General features: G+C 30.9%; 1 protein-coding gene and 1 long non-coding RNA gene across 4 annotated transcripts; both read left to right on the forward strand.

Moving 5' to 3' along the window:
• Positions 1-2,200: 2,200 nt before the first annotated feature.
• On the forward strand, positions 2,201-5,478 carry LOC137811944 (uncharacterized). Of its 2 annotated transcripts, none has more exons than XR_011081203.1 (6): positions 2,201-2,667; positions 3,045-3,207; positions 3,318-3,579; positions 3,903-4,015; positions 5,079-5,105; positions 5,290-5,478. It is a non-coding gene; the product is annotated as an uncharacterized lncRNA (long non-coding RNA). The 2 variants fall into 2 exon arrangements; XR_011081202.1 differs by lacking the exon at positions 2,201-2,667 and adding an exon at positions 2,709-2,848 and having other exon boundaries at positions 5,285-5,478.
• Positions 5,479-10,249: 4,771 nt separating this feature from the next.
• Positions 10,250-16,017, forward strand: LOC137811945 (uncharacterized). Of its 2 annotated transcripts, XM_068613810.1 has the most exons (4): positions 10,300-10,633; positions 11,495-11,657; positions 11,786-14,212; positions 14,324-16,017. In XM_068613810.1, the coding sequence occupies exons 1-4, from the start codon at positions 10,520-10,522 to the stop codon at positions 15,418-15,420; spliced, it is 3,801 nt and encodes a 1,266-aa protein (XP_068469911.1). In that variant the 5' UTR covers positions 10,300-10,519; the 3' UTR covers positions 15,421-16,017. The 2 variants fall into 2 exon arrangements, with proteins under 2 accessions (XP_068469910.1, XP_068469911.1); XM_068613809.1 differs by having other exon boundaries at positions 10,250-10,633; positions 11,786-16,017.
• The last annotated feature ends 5,763 nt before the right edge of the window (positions 16,018-21,780 follow it).

Raw genomic sequence — 21,780 nt, forward strand, 5'->3', positions numbered from 1 at the left:
AATTAATGAATAAAGAAATGATTTTTTACAAAATAAAAAAAATAATAATAAATTTAAAATGTTTAGTTTAAAAATTATTTTTTTTAATAATGAAGAAAATACAAAATTAAACTCTACAACAACATAAAAGTTGAATCTATAAACATAAATTAATATTTATTTTTATTATTGATGATGTAATCATGTTATTTTCAAGTAAAAAATACAGGACATAATTATAAAAAAACCAAGTTAAATAAGGACTGATATGGACATAAGAGAACAACATGCTCGAACAAAAAGATGTTCATATTGTCAAACACCAGGACACACATAGAGAACTTGTCCCAACATTACTGGATTGTGCATTTCTCGTCATTAATTATGTTTCATTTCACACAAATTATTTAATGTACCATTGAAGAAAGTATTAAATGAATGATCATCTTTAATTTATTTTCATTTTTATGATCAACATATACTTATTTAGTATTGCCTTATATATCATATATTTATCTTATTTAGATTTTTTTATATCTTTTATCTTTATCTTATTTTGTTTTGTCTTTATTTTATATCTTTTATGTTTTTAGTTATTATTATTTTTCTGTCATTCTTTATTTATTTTTTTATTTTTGTTTTTATTTTATTGTTGTTATTTTTATTTTCTAGACTTATTTATTTTTTCATTTTTTCTTCTCGTTTTTAAGCATTAAGTGTTACATTTGCATTATTATTATTTTTTTTGAATTTTGCATTTAGGGTAGACACTCCAATATTATTTGTGTGTCCACTATTAATTAATACTAATTGACTTTGTTTTTTTTTTATAATTATGTCCTATAATTTTTTACTTGAAATTAACATGATTACATCATCAATAATAATAATAAATATTAATTTATGTTTATAGATTCAACTTTTATGTTGTTGTAGGGTTTAATTTTTTATTTTCTTCATTCTTAAAAAAAATAATTTTAAACTAAACATTTTAAATTTTTTATTTTTATTTTGTAAAAACTCATTTCTTTATTCATTAATTATATTTCTAACTATTTTAAAAATTAAAAATATTTATTTTTTAGTGCATTCAAAATTAAAACTATAAAAAAATAAAAATTATTTATTTATTTATTTATTTATTTTTGAAATGGTGCTAGATGGGGAAATAAAAAATAAAAGGGTGCTAGATAAGGAAATAAAAATAAAAGGGTGCTAGATAGAGAAATAAAAAAACAAAAATGTGCTAGTTAGGGAAATAAAAGTGTAAATGGTGCTAGATAGGAAATTTACCCACAATACAACTTCATTATTATATTCAAAATTATTTTTATAGAAGTCGTGCATAATGGCACAATTTTTTTTCCAATTTCTTTTTAAGAAATTGAATAAAAGTTGTGTATCACTTCTTAATTTTTAAAATAAAACTCATATAACCATGCAAATTCTTTGACAAAGAAAGCAAAGAGAAAAAGTTCATTATCTTTAAGTTCTAAGGTATTCCCATAATCAAAGTTGTATCCATGACCCACATATTTGTAGATTGACATGCCTCTATCAACATTGACTCTTTAATTACCAAAATAATTAGTTACAATAGTAACTAAATTAAAGATATTTTAGAAACTACAAAAAAATGATTTATAAATTAGTTTCTATTATTATTAAATAATTTCTAAATTGGTATCTAATTAACAACCAAGGTTTTAACTACCAATTATTTAGTTTTTAAATTTGATAGCAAAAACATTGATTGCTAATTAGATACCAATTTAGAAATCATTTAACAATAATAAAAACTAATTTAGAAACCAATTTCTTTTTAAGTTTCTAAAATGGTCTCTAATTTAGTTACTATTGCAACTAATTATTTTGGTTTCTAAAAATTGGTTTCTATTTCATGATTTTCAACTAATTATTTTGGCTTTTAAAAGTTAGTTTCTATTTCATGATTTTCTTGTAGTGAGTTTTATAGGACCATAAAATTTTCTTATTCTTGACATCAATTGCCACTACAAAAGAACTTGTATGTGGTAGCGGTTATAATATGACGGTTATTAAAAACCGTCACAATTAACTATATAATACGACAACTTCTTAACCGCCATAATCTTCCTTTGAAATGTGGCGTGTAGAAACGCCATAATTATCCTTCGAAATAAACGCTCTCCCATAATTCGTTCCCTCCTTCTTGACCTTCCTCTTTCCCAATATTTTTTTCGTATTTCCCTCTTCGAAAATATACAACTTTACTCTTTTTTTTCGTATTCCCCCCTCACATTTCCCTCTTCGAACCTTGTCCTCACTGAACCCCCTTCTCACTGCAACGCAACCCCTCTCACTGAAACTTCCCCTCTTTCGTATTCCCCTCTCTCAGCTAACCCTAATCGTTCTCATTCTCGTTCTATTCTCCTTCTCTTATCACCGCAACCCTTCTCTTCTCACTCTCACCGAAAACCCTTCACATTCTCACCGCAAACCCTATTCTCATTCTCACTGAAACCCTTCTTCTCAATCTCACCGCAAACCCTCTTCTCATTCTCACTGAAACCTTTTTTCTCAATCTCACCGCTAACGTTCTCACTCTCACTGTTTTCAGTATCACCGCAAACCATATCACCCTTCTCACTCTTCTCACAATGTTTGGCCGCCATTATCGTCGCAATCGTTGGTTCGTTGTTGCAACAGGTACGTGGAACGATAATTTCTTTTGGCAAAGTTATGTTTTTGTGTGTATTTTCTTCTGAATATAATTTTGAAGTTCCTAATTTCGAAACCCTCACCATCAATTCTTTTGTTCTTCATTTCCAAACCCTCTATATTTAATCTCATCATCACGACCTTTGGCAATAAGCACCTCGCTCTTAAGGTAAGAACCCATTGGCATTTTTTTTTCTCTGAAGTTGTGTGGTTTGTATGGTAAGGATATTCCACGAAGGAAAAGTTTCGATGTTTTTGGTTTCATATTTCATTTTTGCTTTTGCCATCTCTTTATTATTTGTGGTGTTCTAATGAGAAATATGGATTTGATATTTTTATTGTTGTTGTACGACTTGACTGAGAAGGAGAAGCATCGACAATGTCCGGGAATAAATCTGATTGTTGATGGTGATTGTTGCGTCTATAGACATAGATGTTTAAATACGATAGTGTTCATGGACATTGTAAGCATCACGATGTCACCAACAAGGACTCTAAGCATCATGATTTACACTTTTTTTGACACAGGTATATTTTTCACCCTTTTTCATGTGTTCCATTGTTTTGCCCTGCATATATATGTTGTAAGTGTTCGTTTCTTCATGAACAATGTCATTAAATCTTTTGTTAATCCCAAGGAATCCTGAGGAGATCCCATGGGAATGAGAACGAAGCTAATATCATTGTTGAGTCCACCAGAGTTGGAAGATGAGCATGATGCCTGTGATTAGCAAACTCTATTGTTCATATTCTCAAACGGTGCTAAGGGTCAGGAGGGGGCCACATATGGTGAATGGAGGGGGTTGTTTCAGGGTTGATGGTTGTGGAATTTATGGCACAAAGGTACAATTGATTCAAAAAGATGGGGAAGGAGATGCTTTGCTTCTTGTGCATTGAAAGGTATGTGAAAAATTAATCCTAATCTTTATCAAGTTTTTCATAGAGTGTGCATGCAACGTGTTGTGTTTCTGTGTATATATATTTTAAGTTTGTGATTAAGTTTCCATTTCTAGATTTTTGTGGTAAAAAAATATTAATCTCTTGCATTCATATATCTTGAGATATATCATATATATATATATATATATATATAATCTAAACTAAATGTGTATATGTTTGATGGTTTAATTTGCTATATATTGGGAGTTTTAGTTCTACACGTGAGATTGATTTGGTATGCAATGATAAAATTTGCACATAAGTTAACTTTGTGTGATGTTCAGGGAGGCATGGTTGAGGCCCTTAGCATTTACAAGAAGTGGAAAGGATAGCCTGAGGATATGACAGAGCCAGAGGATGTCATGATCGATCAACCATCCAATGTTTGCCCATTAAAGTATCTTCTCTCCTAAGCTCAAATCAATGTGGTTTGCTAAATGTCTAGGCTTTTACTTTCCAAATTCTAGATAGAATACCTGATTCATTTTATGGGTTTTGGTTTGCTAAGGAGTGCCATAAAACCTTAGTACTCCTATGACACTTATTAGAAAAACCTTTATTTTATTACTTCTTCCATATCTGTTGCTTTAGAATTTTTTGGAATTGAGAATTTTTGTTGGAGATCAGTGATGGTCAATTCTTAGTTTATTTTCATTTTTTGGTTGTTTCCTTTGCTGCATGGTTTAGGTTGGAAGTAGCTTGAGCTGAAGCCAAAGTTATGTGGCTAAACACTTTCTTTTTTGATAATTCATTTCTAAAAAAATTATAATGTTATACTTTATGAACAATATTTTAAGTAGTTTAAATGTTAGGCTTAAATAAATATCTTAAATAGGAAGGAAATGGGAGAAGATGGATAAAAATGTTGATACGGATATTGTGATTGTGGGGGAGCTGGTATATGTGGTCTTGCAACAGCCCTTGCCTTTCACATGTTTCCTCTTTTTAACTTCTTTTTTAATTCCTACTCTAAAACTATTAACATTGCTAATTTTATGTCATTGGTGAATATTACAATTTATTATTCATAAAGTATTTTAGGAGTTGAATCATGATTTGATACATTAATTATTTCTTCCATGGCATACAAGATTTAGTAATTTTTGCAACCATTAGAATAACATTAATGGTTTCTTCCATGGAATACAATTAGATTGATTTTGCAACCATTAGTAATTTTTGAGTTTCCATTTTTATTACTGGATTATGAATTTTAAATGACATGGTCCAACATGTAATGCTTCTATTTATCTATTAAATATAATTTACACATCCAACCATAGTCATGATCTTAAGTCTCTTTATTTGATATTGGCCCTTTGTACGGTCTGGGGAAGGGAAGCATAGTGGTGTGATGTACATGGTATATATCATCCCTATTGACCTTTGATGTTCAAACTCTTTCTATTTAAATATCTATATTATTGATATATTAATTTGGTTATTTTTTTATTATTTAGACAGTTGCGGTTCTCAACAATCTAAAGGTAAATCCTAAAATTATAATTGATTTATAATTGTTGATTTTTATTAGCTGCCTTAATTCAATTTTATTGCCTTCATATAATTTTTCTCTCTCATATTATACCTTGAATTTCATAATATAATATTGTTTTCATTTATTTTTCAAAAATTATTAATTAACTCTAAGCATATTTTAATTTAGTTCAGGCACCGGATGTTGGAAGTGGTGATGCATCATCAAGTCAGAATATTATGGGATCAAGTGGAGGCAATAAGACAAATTAGGATTGAAAGTGAAAGAATTTATATTTTGACAATGTAATTTACTTGTCATTTGGATTAGTTTGACATTATTAACTTTGTTATCAATGAATAAATGAAGTCATCTTTTGATTATTATGTTTAGCAATTTTAATTATATTATGAAATTAGTTTATGTTACAATTTAATTATAATATGAAATTAAATAATATTATGAAATCAAATTATAAAATAGAATTAAATAAATTATTATAAATATTAAAAATAAAATTAAATATTTAATATTCGAATTATGACAGTTATAAAGTATAGTATAAATGTCATACAATACTGTATTAAGTGGCGATTAAAACTGCCACTATTTACGTTAGAATTGGTTTACCCAGTTTTAAAATTACGACATTTATAACTGACGTCAATTACATGCTTAAAACCGCCATTTTATACAATGCATAATATGGCGTCTGCTACAACGGTTCTCAATTGACCGCCACATTAAACTTTGTGGCGGCAAGAATTCTGGCGGTACGCGATACCGCCACAAACGTATAATACGGCGGTTAAAAACGCCAGTTTTTGTAAAAATAACCGTCGCATTATACACGTTTTTTTGTAGTGTGCATATATGCATCTCATTTTATCAGCAGTGGATCCAGCAAAGACAACACCATTTGCAACACTAACAAGATCATAAGGAGTGTTGTTCCTAGGGCATGCTATTTAAATGAAGAAGGTGTCCATGCACATTTTGGATTTATCAAGAAATTCTCTCCCTTACTTCTTGACCATTATCCTACCATCAATGTATGTGATAAATATATGGAGTTTACTACTCACATTCTCTATATCAAGGGAAGAGAAGCCTTTATGCTTTAAAGTTGTATGTAGGTATCTCCATATATTTTCATCCAAATATCACTAGGGTTGGAAATAATGATTTAGTTTAAGGCGAGGTAAATTGACCTTTGAAAAAAATTTTGAAATCAGAAATAGACTTTTTGAAAAACTTAATTAACAACAAGGAAATGTTAAGACGATGTTCTTTAATACAGGTTGATTTTCATTCAAATTTCAAAGGTAAGAATGGGAAGAAAAAGAGAAGAGTAAAAAATTTATACTAATTTGCTTTCACAAAAGAGTTACATCTACTTCAACGTTTTGCTAAAACCCCTAAAAAAATTAAGAAAGAATAAAATTAAGAACATTTAAATCTTGAAACACACAATCTTCTACCACTAGTGTGAACTCTGTTCATGAATACGTTTTTGATAGTCGTAGTTAAAAAATTATATAGACTTGAAAATTAAAAAATAAGAATATTACCACTTGACAACTTTCACATACAAATGGAAAAGAGAAAACTCAAGTGGTGATCTTCACGATGATTCATTCTCCAATGATTTTGAAGCATTAATGTAGTACTTGGAATTAAAATATTTTTCACTAGATTGATTAAAAAGTGACTTAGAAATCTCCCATTACAACATTCAACATTTAATCTACTAAAACAAGTTTAATATGTTAGAATATTCCACATCTAAAACAAGAGTTTTTTAATTTATTATTTTAATCCATTAAAGTTAATAAGGTTACTTCAACAAGGGACTTGTTCTTCTTCTCGTGCTTCTTGTGTTGATCAACCAAAGAAAGGTTACAAGCAATCGACTTTACTTCTTAGAGGTCGGAGTAGCTGATGACTTTTTACGGTAAGTGCACCGCGTTTGTCAAAAGTAATAATTGTCCCTAAGGACGAATATCGATCCCACAAGGAACATTGAATTATCAAGTACAATAATCGCTAAATATAAAACAAAACAATTAAAAGTGTATTGAAAGTGGTTGGGTTGGCGATGATCAATAAGAAAAGAGACAAAGATTTAGTTGTTTCAATTGGAAAAATATGGATTAGGTTTCATCTCTCTCACTCTCATGTATTTTGATTAGTATGTCAATATTAAGTTCTTTAATTGAAATTGATGCCTGTATAAAAATCATTAAAAGTAAAACAACAATACCAATAATCAATCAAGAACTGAATATTAATATATAAGATATCACCTCAATACATAAGAGTTTGAGCAGATTACTCCCAATCCCAAATGGTAGAATTAGCCACGCATACTTCTATCACCTTCCATTCTCCCAATTGGTTTACAATTCACTCTATGGTGTTTTCCTCTCAATCTGGCACCCTAAGGTTGAGCCTCTAGCCCTCTATTTATCCTAGTTTTCTAGGGTTAGGTTGTTTATTGTGTCGCGCTAATGGGCTAAATGATAAAACATAAAAAATGCCCAATCTTTCTTTGCATCTTTTTCCATTCTGGGACCTTTTATCTTTATCTTTTTAGCTCTAATCATTCATCTTTAATCCAAATCTTCAATCTTCCTTACTCTTATTCAAATAAAGATCATAAAAAATGTAAAAATGTATAAATTCATAAATTAGGAATTATTTTATATGTAAATTAGCAATAAATCCTCATAAGTACCTATTTTAATATAAAATATTATTGAAATTAGACACTTATCAGTAGCCACCACTCCTTTACCCTTGTCGGGTAGTGGACGTTAACGTTTTAAGCGAAGGTCATAGATGTACGTCTTTTCCTTCGAATTAATGAATGTTACAATATCTGCAATAAATAGATAAATTGAAAAAAAAGTTAAAATCTTGTGAGAAAGTCAAATAACATAAAAAAATTGCTTATACTATCAAAGTCATCCCTCGTCAGGGGATTGGAAAATCGACAACAATTTATGGGTATGATGTTTTTAAGGGAGTTGGTCAAGAATCGAAAGCATTTGAAGGTATCTCGGATTCATCATTGATCGAGGCTACAAATTACATTTCAAGGGATCTTTCATTCAGAAGAAGGGAAACTTTGACACTTTCCAGTTGAAAAATACTTTAGCTTGACACGTTAAACAAGGATATTGAAAAACCAATCTTTAAAATTTTTATACAAGAAAGTAAAAAGAGGAAAGAAACAAAACTTAGACTGGCTGATAAGTGATAACCAGGCAACTCGCTTGCTGGGACGAGTACTAAAGTAGTGAAGAAATACTTGAGGACTCATTTGAAGATTCAACACCTTGCATAGTAGTCGAAACACCTGAAGAGATGCTCAACTATTGGGGGTGAAGTTGGGTCAGTGCCCTATTTAGTATCCAGAGAACCACCATGGTAAACTCGTCGAGAGAAAATCAAACATGAATGTCTGTCAACAAACACGCGTAAAAGTAATAAAGATCTTCTGACGCCCTTTCTTCTCGATGACAATGTTATCTATAGCCAGACAATGCCAAAAAGCCACTATGTCCTCCGTTACGCTTGGATCATATACGTCTACAGTGGCCACGTATGAACGGAATACCAAAGAACACCGGTACTTTGAGAAATATTCCCAAACATGATAATTCACCCATTTATAACCTTTGTAGAGACTCCAATTTTCTTTGACTTTCTCTGCCCCCTCCTCGGCATCAAGGTCGGGAACCTCATCAAACACATTAGAATTTAAGTCTCCCGACATCCTCTTCAAGACAAAGACAATGCTACCCACCAATCTCAGTCCTGGATGCCCTAGTGTCCATAAGCAAAAGTACTCCCTGATCTCGATTACTTCCGCTTGAAAACCCCAAATACCCTTTGGAAATAAAAATAAAGCTAGAAGAAGAAGAAGCCATGTAACGTACTCGATATCGAAAGACGCTTACGTCTAAAGAAAAACAATTCTTTAATAATTATCTCTATGTGCTTTACAATTTCTTGAGCTCGAAAGGCCAGTGTATTGGTCGGTGTTCTCGCCGGTTGACCACGGTTGGATTGAATGGGCGAGCTCTGCTTTAACTTGTCTCCACTTGGTGCTCCGAAACGTTGCTCTACTGGGACAAAAGGGACTCTACCTGTTGATCACACACTCTGACGATCAAGTCAGTGAGAACATTCAAACTTATAAAATATGTTTCAATCTAAAGTATTCAGAAATTTGGGGTCTCAAATCCATTTTATAGACATTCCTTCAACAATTTTCATCAATGAGAAAATAATCTCAACAAACATAACATGATTTCAACGAAAAAAATATAATTTCAGAGAGAATATAATTTAAGCAACGAAACATTATGTTCACAGGCACCTTTATTTTCGGGTGCTATGCCACATCATTTCCAACAACTTTTATTTGTATGTATTAGACATATACATTATACAACTAATTTAGCTATTCCTTCGATTACCTTAATTATCTTTTTCGCGTAAACTATCAAACTTCAGGGCCGAAGTCATAACGTGTTATTGGGCCCATACTTGCCCCAAACTAAGCTAGGTACAACCTTATCTATATGAACTTACTTCACTTAAGCTCTTGGGCTGAGGATCCGAGCACGTCTGACCAGTACAATCGATATCTCAGCCTTGGCCTCTCAACAACCAAACGAACACTAAACCCAATCACACGGCTACAACGTATCTCAACCTCTTGACCTAGTAAAGTTAAAACCAAGTTGCGTGCTTTATCATAATAACTTGATTACCACCCCTAATCAAGATTAACATTATTAAGCAAGCTAAAACCAATTATCAATAAGGGGATTAAGCCTAAGCAAGGCCCAAGAACAATAAGGCCCATCACAAAAAAGTATAAATAGGTACCTAAGAGAAATGTTAGGTTCAATTACATTAACTGCTCATTAATACATTTTATTCACTTGAATGTCAGAATGTCTTTGCAGGTATTCCCACCCCATTGCCGAAAGGAGGAAACCGAGAGGAGGAGATTGAAAAATAAAAATATCATAAAGACATATTTCTATTTCTATTATATACATATAATAATAATAACAATACACAACATAAATTTCCATCAAGGGATTTAAAAATAATAATTTGTGGTGTGTAAATAGGAAAAGGAGGTGTGAAAATAACATGTGCGAACTTTAGCCCGTTACTTCCATGGCTGATCATGTTGGATTGATCGAACGAACAAAGTATGCGCTTTAATTCTTTATAATTAAAAGGAAAGAAAACTCAAACCAAATGCGACGACGTACATTGCTGTTCTTTCCTTTCCATCGTAAGACTCTCTCACTGTGACAAAACACGATTTTCTATTTTACCATTTCTTCTCATTTCGGGGCCATTCGATCTTAAGAAGAAGACTTCAAGAGGAACACCATGTTGGAGAAGATTGGGTTGCCACCAAAGCCTTCGCTGCGAGGGAATAATTGGGTGGTTGACGCTTCACACTGCCAGGGATGTTCCTCTCAGTTTACCTTCATCAATCGCAAGGTTGATTTCGATTATCATTTTTCATTTCGATTAATTTTGTTTTCGCGGAGGGGGTTTCATTGTAAATACAGAAACTTTTTGCAATTAGAGAGAAGACCCATGATTTATATTCCCTTTCGAATGTTGGATTTTATGTGGGTATTTCAAGAAATCTCAAAGTCGTTAAATTTTCGCTCATTTATTAATCGTGAATAATTATTAATTTGTGGCTGGTGTCTTTATTCGTTATGCTAGTTGGTTTTTGGCTTCACTGTGTCGATGTTTGTGTTGTTTGTGCTTGAATTGTGCGGATAGTTAATTTCGTTTTGAGTTAGTACATTCTTTCATGAAAAGGGATTAAGTTAGTCCAGTATGTCGTTGATCTGTTTGGAACAATCTGGTTAGGGTGATTGATTTTCTTAATCAGTTATTCAATTGCTGTGATTACAAGAAATATTGTATTCAAAATCTCTTTGTTCTGTGAAGCCATGCTTAATACTCATTTTCCTCTTAGTAATGTATATGCAAGATTTTGCTTCCTAAACTCACTTATGTAAAGTTAGAAAATATAATGTCCATGTCATGTGACACTGTTTGGACTCTCCTTCCTTTGTGCATTGCATCTATAACTTGTATAAGAGAGGATAAACACTGTGTTTGAAGCTTCCCCAGTTGAATCTTTTTAACAGACGGTAGTATGAAGCTTCATGGAATCCTTGGTTACAATAAATGAATAAAATGCTAGTCAACTTCATTTCATAATTTTGTATGAAGCATAAGATGGTGTTCCATGTTTGCTTATGAATCTGATTGAACTCAAACTGAATTCTTTGTCCAAAATTTATTTATTTACATTGTTTGCAATTTTCTTTTACGGTTCAGCATCACTGTAGGAGGTGTGGGGGGATCTTTTGCGGCAGTTGTACTCAACAAAGAATGGTTTTACGTGGACAAGGTGATTCACCTGTGCGTATTTGTGAACCTTGTAAGAAGCTAGAAGAGGCAGCACGGTTAGAATTGCGACATGGACGTAGACCTGGGAGAGGTATTTTTATTTATTTTTCTTCATATGGCTTTCAAGCTATGCTATTTTACAAGTAGACCCCCTCTATTTCACTTTCGTTATTATTTCACAGTTTTATACTTATTGAATGTTCATTTCAATTTATCCAGGGAGCGTGAAATCAGCACCTAATGATGAAGATGAAGTTTTGAACCAAATTCTTGGTCAAACCAGTGACAAAGTTGCTAGCAGACAAAAATCAGTTGGTATTGCATCTTCTTCAAGCACATCCAATTATGATGGAGAGATACAAAACATTGTCTCAAATGATAAGCCTAATCTTTTGGGTATTGATTTGGGATCCACCACTCCGGAAGAGTTACGTAAGCAAGCTTTGGAAGAGAAAAAGCAGCATAGAATTCTTAAAGGAGAGGGCAAATCTGGGGAGGCGATGAGAGCTTTCAAGAGAGGGAAGGAGCTTGAGAGACAGGCTGATGCTTTGGAAATTCATTTAAGGAAGACTCGGAAGAAGAGTTTACCTTCAGGAAACTTGTCTGACTTACATAACAAAGGAAATCCTGTAGAGTCTGACAGAAAAACAAAGTCACTTTCTCATGTTGGCAGAGAAAAGGACGATCTTAGTTCTGAACTTAGAGAACTGGGATGGTCTGATATGGATCTACGTAATGAAGACAAAAAGTCATCAAACTTGAGTTTGGAGGGTGAACTCTCATCAATAATTGGAGAAATCTTTACTAAAACTGGTGAACAAAAGGTTAGCAGGATTGACAAGTCCCAAGTTGTTGCTCTGAAAAAAAATGCTCTACTGCTGAAGCGTGAGGGTAAGCTTGTAGAAGCCAAAGAGGAACTAAAAAGAGCTAAAATTTTAGAAAAGGAACTTGAAGAACAGGAACTCCTTGCTGGGGCTGAAGATTCTGATGATGAGCTATCAGCATTAATTCGAGGCATGGAGGATGATAAAGAATTACCAAATCTGCAAGATCATGGACATGGTTTTGATTTTGAACACCTTTTGGCCACTTCTGATGACCATGACGGTAATTTTGAAGTGACTGATGAGGATATGATGGACCCTGAAATAGCTGGTGCTTTGGAATCATTAGGTTGGACTGAACCTGAAAATACATCTTCCAAGTCTCAAACCTTTAACAAAGAAGCATTGCTTGATGAAATTCAGTCTCTTAAAAGAGAGGCTCTTAATCAAAAGCGAGCAGGTAATGCTGAAGAAGCAATGGTATTCTTCAAAAAGGCAAAGTTATTAGAAAGGGACCTTAACAGCTCTGGACCTGAAGACTATAATAATATGTCTCAAAAATCCACATCTATAAAGAAAGGTGCGCGTTCGGAAATTGATGGTAATGGATCAGACTCCATTAAATTGGATGAGAGAAATACACGTGCTACTAATAATGTTTCTTCCACTGTGGCACCAAAAAGTAGATTGATGATTCAAAGAGAGCTTTTGAGTTTGAAAAAGAAGGCTCTTACACTAAGAAGGGAAGGGAAAATGAATGAAGCAGAAGAAGAAATGCAGAAGGGTGCTGCACTTGAACGTCAGCTGACGGAGATGGATCAGACGTCAAACCTCAAAACATCACATGCAAATACTGTTTATAATGTTCCGGTTACAGTAGGTAAGCATGCTGATTTTAGTTTAAATCTGGCACTTGAGGAAGGAGGTGAAGATGATGTGACAGATCAAGATATGTCTGATCCCACATATCTTTCACTCCTTGGGGACATGGGTTGGAATGAAGACAATAAGGAAATTTCTAACACTCCAAGCAAGCCGTCCAAGAAAGATGGTAATCATTTTGTTCCTGTAAATGATACTTCTCTAGGTAAGCATTCTGCAAATATCTTGGTTCAAGCTCCAAGAAGTAAAGCTGAAATTCAGAGGGAACTCTTGGGTTTAAAGAGAAAGGCCCTTGCTCTCAGGCGTGAAGGGAAAGTTGAGGATGCAGAAGAAGTTCTTAAAATGTCCAAAGCATTAGAAGCCCAGATGGTAGAGATGGAAGCTGCAAAGAATAAATCACAGGTTGTGGCTCCTGTGATGAAAGACGGACTTTTCAATCCTCCAGTTGATGAAGAAAGTGATGTGGTTGTTTCAGAAGAGGACATGCACGACCCGACATTGAATTCAATGCTTACTAATCTAGGGTGGAAGGATGATGAATCTGAACCTGTGACCATAAAAGCAGAGCCAGTTAAGGAAGCTACTGGTAGGTCTATACATACTGTGGATCTATCTGCGCCTGATTTATCTTCAAGCATTCCTGCTGCAGCATCAAGAAATAAGGGAGAGATTCAAAGAGAACTTTTAGTATTGAAAAGGAAGGCACTTGCATTTAGGCGCAAGGGAGAGATAGAAAAGGCTGATGAAATTTTAAGGCAGGCCAAAACTTTAGAAGGCCAACTAGAAGATTTTGGGAACCAGAACAAGGACTTGTCACTTAATGTTTCCGAGGATAAAGAGCCTCTCCGGTCTGAATCACCTGATTTCCAGGAAAGGCATGGAAATTTGGGAGTGGCTACTGAAGTTGATAATGCTTCAGCCTCATCTGTGGTTTGGTCTGGTAAGAATAGTTCTGAATCAACATTTGGTTTAGAAATAATCAGCAATGCGACAAATATTCCCATCTTAAGGAAGTCTGATAATTTACTTCCTGCAATCTCTCACTTTGCAGATGGCAAGCATTCATTGACTGCTGAGGAGAGTACTTCAAGTGAAAATCTTTCGAAAAGGATGAAAGCGGAAAAAACCATTGGTCATGGCTCCTCAGCTGGCCACTCTATGGACATGCTAGATTTACTTACTGGTGACAGTAGTAACAGTTCTGAAATATTGACTCAAAAACATAAAGAATGTAAACTTGCTTCAGCTAATTCATCTCAAGCTGGGTCCGCTATTCACTTGGACTCTAAAGATAATTTCAGCCAATATGAAGGATACAAAAACAGGGATACAACTCAAAAAGGAGGAGTGACTGATGTAATTGAAAAGCCAAACATAAACAAGTCACATTCTGTTCAGGATTATCCTTCTCAGCACCACCATACCTTGCGTCAGGAAATTTTGGCTCATAAAAGGAAGGCAGTTTCTTTGAAAAGGGAGGGGAAACTATCAGAAGCTAAGGAGGAACTCCGGCAGGCCAAGCTGTTAGAGAAGGATTTGGAAGATGGAGGTATGCAGCCAGACACTGCCTCTGTGAGCAATGTTTCACAGGCGTCAAATGTTGTAGAAAATAAACAGGAATCGTCAAATGTTGTAGAAAAGAAACAGGAATCGTCAAAAGTTAGTTCAAAACCATTGAGTAGTCGTGATCGATTCAAGTTGCAGCAGGAATCTCTGGGGCATAAACGACAGGCCCTAAAGCTACGGAGGGAAGGCCGGACAGAGGAAGCAGAAGCTTTGTTTGAGCGGGCAAAGGCAATTGAAACCCAGTTGGAGGAGTTGACAGCTCAAGATTCCAATAAGTTAGATGGTGTAGATGATGTGACTATTGAGGATTTTCTTGATCCTCAACTCTTATCTGCTCTGAAAGCTGTTGGACTTGATGATGTAGGTGTTGTCTCAAAAGCCCCAGAAAGACAAGAGACTGTGAAATCCAATGCTAAAGCTGAAAACTCTAACCAAGAGAGAATTCAGCTAGAAGAAAGAATCAAAGAAGAAAAAGTTAAGGCACTTAATTTGAAACGTTCTGGGAAACAAGCCGAAGCCTTAGATGCTCTTCGACGTGCCAAATTGTATGAAAAGAAGCTAAATTCATTAACCTCTGGTTGATGAAGTAATACTGCAACTTCAGGTTGGGAAGTCCTCCCTTGTTCAAATTGGTAGTTACTTTGAGGTTAGTTGAATTTGTGAATTTTCATTAAAGGAGGACTAGAAGGTGCCCAGGAGGTTGCTCCTTCCTTTATTACACATGCATGTTTGCCTTACTATGCTCATAAATATTGGAGAATGTATACATGATCATTTGCAAGTTACAATTTTCAGATGTGCTCCTAAACATGAATCGATGTTGTATAATATGTTTACATTTGAAGTTATGTACATGGCCATTCCCACGACATATTGCAGGAAGGTTACCTTCATTTTCACCAAACAGCTGCTCTTATTATTCCCATTTGTATGAACCCTGTTTTGCAGCAGATATAACTTGTAGGCTAGATTTTTCTTAGCCATTTTCCTTTTGAAATAGCTTCATCAGTGTTGCACTGCACTAGTGGGGATCTATGACTGTGTATAACAAATACAAATTGTAGTGACTTTTAGATACAGCTTGGTAATCCAGAAACAATATATCCAAGCTGGGATTGAGGATTTGTGTTCCGGACCCAATTCTATTTCTTAATGGAAATGTTTGCTGTTTTGATTTTACATTTATAAAAATGATAAAAAGCGTGATGTTATTTTTATTGTTATTGTTACATTTTTTACAAGCCAAACAAGTCTTGACTGTGCAGTATTGTGTTGGGATCCAATGCATTGTGGATGGTGCAGTAAGCGTCTGTGATGTTTAAACTAACCGTTTGGAGCAGTGCTTAATGCATGCAAACCGAATTAAGTATTCTGCTTAAAATAAGCTCTCTATAAAACTCCGAAATATTTTAATGGGTACCTAAGGAATTGTCATGGTTTGAACACGAAAAGTTTTTTTGACTGACCTTTATGTATTATTACTCACTCCCTTTATGTTTTTAATCATTGCCGTTTAATTAGCATTAAGTAAAAGAAAAGAAACGTTCCCAAATCGAAATCAACCATACCAAAGATAACCCTAATATTGTGATTGAATAGGAAATTTAAGAGGATAGAGAATTTAAAATGTTTTATGAAAAATAAATGTTGTCTGGGTAACTAAATTTAATATTGAAATTCTAGAATTTTATAAAAATAATTAAATTACTAAAAAGTAAGAAAATTTCAAATTTTACTTAAAAAAGTCAAATGTGAATTTATTTTGTATTATTAAATTATGGGTTATATATATATATTATTTTTTTTTAACTTGATTTTGATTGAGTGATTTATATGACTAATAAGAAGACATTACTTTTTGATTGATGTTAACTACAAACTTTTTAATGTTAATAAAAATTATTTTTAATTTAAATTATTAAAGATTAGTTGCTGTGGATCACTATTTCTCAATTTATTTTAAATTGGGTTTTCTATATATTATTTTTTTAGTTGATGTGAACTAAATTTTTTGAATTAGTTAGAAAAATTTTCCGTCACTAATATTTTTTTATTTTGCTAATACTCACTAGGGAATTTTTAGCCAACATTGATTGAAAAGTTTACAGAAAAACGACCGATTAGCAATATCATAAAAATAATCTTGATTAATGTCTGGTCTATATAACTGGTTGACATGACAGAACATATATAATCTTAATTCACATCAATAAAATTATTTTGAATTTTTTAACAAACTTTGATAACGAAATAACAAATCAAAATCAAGCTATTTTTGAATTATTCAATTCAATTCCTTTTTTGCACTTGGCAGTAATTAAAATATTTTAAAATTTAAAATTTATTAAATTTAAATTGGATAATGTATTCAAATATCTAAAAATATAAAATTTCTTATTTAAACATAAAGTAAAACATTACAAGAAAATCATGAAATAAAAATCAATTTTTAGAAACCAAAATAATTAGTTACAATAATAACTAAATTAAAGAGAATTCTAAAAACTAAAAAAAAAAAATTGGTTTCTAAATTAGTTTATATTATTGTTAAATATTTTTTAAATTGGTATCTAATTAGCAAGGTTTTAGAAACCAAATTTAGAAACTAAATAATTGGTAGTTAAAATCTTGGTTGCTAATTAGATACCAATTTAAAAACTATTTAACAATAATAGAAACTAATTTAGAAATTATTTTTTTATTTAGTTTCTAAAATAGTCTTTAATTTAATTAATATTGTAATTAATTATTTTGATATCTAAAAATTGGTTTTTATTTTAAAATTTATTGTAGTGAAAATGGGGAGATAATGATGTTTCTATAATATATAGCTTGATTTCCCAAAGTAAGTAACAAATATTTTTTAGGGTTTTGCCTTGTTATGAGATTGACGGTGAAAACAAGGAAACATGTTTTTTACTTCTCTATTTAACTGAAGAAAACCAATCAAACCTTGTGGACAAACTCAATGAATTCCTAAACGCATTAAATTCCTGTTTCAAAAATGAAAACCTCATCATTCAATTTACTCATTTTTAATGTCATACTTTCATTCACATCAAACTTAATCATCTGCCTCTTTTTCAAAATAGAATATATTGGTGTCAATTATATTTTTTTATGCATTTATTTTAATATAGGCTATGTGAGTCTTTTAAGTTTTAACCACCATGAATTTCTATTTTAATAAATAATTGCAATCAAATTCAATCAATTTATAAGAAGAAATGGAACATTGCCAAATTCATTCAGTTTATAAAAATAAAGAAACAATGTCAAATTGAATCAATCTATAAGAATAAGAAATAGAATCACTTCATACAGGGGATAGTGTAAAATGAAATCGGTTTATAACAATAATAAAAAAAGAATTTTGTCTTCCCATTCTCTTCAATGTCTTCCATATCCATTCTATCAACTATATCAATCTCTTTACAATGTACATCAAACTACCTAAAGAATCCCAATCTATTTTTTTCCATTTTTTTTTTCAAACAACAAAAATTATTGGTATTTAAATTATTTTTTTTATTAATAAATAATTTCTAAATTAATATCTAATTAACTATCAAAATTTTAGTTTCTAACTTTAGAATCTAAATAATTCCTACTTAAAACTTTAAAAACTAATTAAATATCAATTTAGATACTATTTATTAATAATAAAAAATAATTTAGATATTAATAATTTTTTATTTTCTAAAATAATATCTAATTTAATTTATATATTAATTAATTATTTTTTATATTTAAAATTGATTTTTATTTAATATTTTTCTAGTAACGTGTAATCGTGTTTTTTTCTGACCATCTTACAACTCTAAAGGCTATGTATTTATACTAGTCTATAAAGGATAAAAGCCACATGATAAACAGTAATTATCCTAATCTTGAGCATGTGAATTTGTGAAAGGTATCATATAATTTGGCTTTATTGAACATAAGAGGTTACCAACCACAAACACAAAAACATGTTTTCCGTGTGCTTGTACTGGAGGGTTATGTTGAGTGCACCCATGTGCTCTCTTTACCAATTAAAAACCTCACGAGTTAGAAAATTTTGTTCATAATGTGATTTGACATAAACTTTTTGATAAATAAAGTATCTCTTTCCTTTCTTTCACATGGGTTCACACAAGATAAACTTTAACAAAAACCTCTTCTTTCTCTACAGTTGGAACTAATATTTTGACAAAAAATAATGTAAACGTAATATTGATTTTAATACTATGTGTTAACATATTCTACAATTACTTTTACTCTTATGTAGGGATGATAATAAGGTAAAACTCGGTAGGTTTATACTTGATGTTTATCTTTGAATTAAAAATTCATATCTCTACTCATATCCATGTCCCATCAGGTAAAGGAAGATAAATAATTTAGTTTCCTAAATAAACTAAAAATTTATGTGATTGAACACTCAAAATGGAGAGGGTTATACGTTTTCACATAAAAATAAAATAAAATAAAACTATTAGAAAAGAGTATAAATGATCAAATATATGTCTTAAAATCAGTTAATTCAGTGAAATTGAGATTAAACATAAATTATCTGAACTAAACTGCATAAAGAAAAACATTGTGTAATTAAAATTGTAAAGGAAGGAAAAGTAAATATAAGTAAGTTTGGTGAACATCAAATAAGTTAAATAATTGAGAGAGAATGAAAAATGATATAGTAAAAGAAATGTTCTTCAATAAATCAAATAAAAATAGTGAAAATATTTTATTTATTATCTAAAAAATATTATTTATTTATTTATTTATCATTTTTACTCCTGTGCATATGTAAACTTATTTAATAGGTTAGTTAAGATAGTTAAAAACTTAAGAGCGAAGTAATTAATTATGTATGAAGACCAACTTTTTTTAATTATACCAACAGCGAATTATACCAAAATTATTGTATAATATTTCATCTTAAAAATAATTCTCTACAAATAGTGTGTCCATGTTAAGATGCTTCCATTTGCTTTGTCTTTTCCAATCATATTTTTTGTCTATTGTAATCATATAAAACGTCAATGCAGAGACACCTTTGAGTACATGAGTGGGTGGATATCATTTCAAACTAGAAAAAATTATTTGGACACCAGCTTTTGTAAATAATATGATTTCATAAGTATGATTAATACTAAAATTTAAAATTAAGATATAAATGAAATTGTTGAATACAAATTATTATAAAGGGTTGTTAGAAGGTGTTAGTGTGAAAATATGAGCCCTCTTTCTTAATGTTGTAGACAAAATCACATGACTTGGTTTGCATCATGTTTGGAACATATCAATTTTGTAGCCTCATTCATCTGCTTATTCTTAAGATTGTTTCAACAAGGTGAGTAAATTGGCTCACTATTGTCCTTCACTCAATTTTATTGTCCTTCACACATCATTCAAACTCACGGTTATTCAAAATTTTAATGTTCAATAATTAATAAAAATATCAATAAAAAGAATATATATATTTGATATTCTGGATGTTAGTTGAAATTGGATGATAGTTTGTGAAATTGAAATAAGATTATTTTAGTTTAATTAAGAGTCAAATTTGAATCTTTTATATATACATATATAATTATTTTGCTGTGGAAAATGCAGACAGTAGGTTAAAGTAGAAGACATACAATACTAAATTAACTTAAACCTTTTAGATTAAAATAAAACTAAATTTGAGAAAGTAGTTTGATTTGTTAGCAAAAGCATTGACAAAACATGATGATTTTAATAATGCTTGTACCTCATATTAATGATTCTATTTTCTATTATTCATTATTGTAAGATTCTATTTTTTATAGTTCATTATCTTAGTATCATAAAAAATTAAACTATAAATCAATCTTTTAGATAATCTTGAGTATTAAAACTGAAATATGAATAACAATTATTAGGTTTAGTATACAATCAATTATATAAAGTTAAAACAAAATTATAAAATTATGGATTACCTTAGTTTTCATAGTTTTGAGAACTTTTTTCATATATACGCATACATATAATCGATTATTTTTTAATAATAACTGATTATGATTAATAATAATAAATTAATATGTGTAAGCTGACACTACAAGAAAAAATAACTTTAACAAAGGTTATTTAACGGAAGTTAATATAATAATAGGAATTTATTTAATTAACGGAGATTTTTAACTTTTCTTAAGTTCCAAAGGTTATTCTAAAACCTCAACAAAAATAACGGATTTTTTTTAACTTCCATTAAATTTCAAAGGTTTATTTTAAAACCTTAGTAAAATAAATTTTTTTTTAACTTTTGTTAAATTTCAAAGGTTTATTTTAAAACCTCAGCAAAAGTTTTTTAAAGTTTCAAAAATTTATTTTAAAAATTCAGCAAAATAACGCTGAATAATAAGTATTTCAACAACTAATCTTGAATAACAAGTATTTCAACAGTATTTGCATATTTCTTATGATTGATGGTAGTTGGTTTATATAATTCCTAGTTTTTTTATTACGAGTTCATACTTCAAAAAAACCTGACTTATTTTGTTTTAGCTTTTGATCTAAATACACTACAAGAAATCATGAAATAGAAACCAATTATAGAGACAAAAAATAATTAGTTGCTATAGTGACTAAATTAGAAACAATTTTAGTGACTAAAAAAACTTTTGGTTTCTAAATTAGTTTCTATTACGGTTAAATAGTTTCTAAATTGATATCTAATTAGCTACCAAGATTTTGGCTACCAAATTTCGAAACTAAATAATTGGTAGTTAAAACCTTGGTAGCTAATTAGATACCAATTAACAATAATAGAAACTAATTAAGAAAACAAAAAAAATTTTAGTCTCTAATTTAGTCACTATAGCAACTAATTATATTTGGTTTATAAAATTGGTTTGTATTTCATAATTTTCTTGTAGTGATATATTTTATGTGCGATTTCAGTTTTATTTATAATTATTAATATTTAATTATCAT

This window comes from Phaseolus vulgaris, chromosome 2, assembly GCF_000499845.2.
Source record: "Phaseolus vulgaris cultivar G19833 chromosome 2, P. vulgaris v2.0, whole genome shotgun sequence".
Taxonomy (NCBI): domain Eukaryota; kingdom Viridiplantae; phylum Streptophyta; class Magnoliopsida; order Fabales; family Fabaceae; genus Phaseolus; species Phaseolus vulgaris.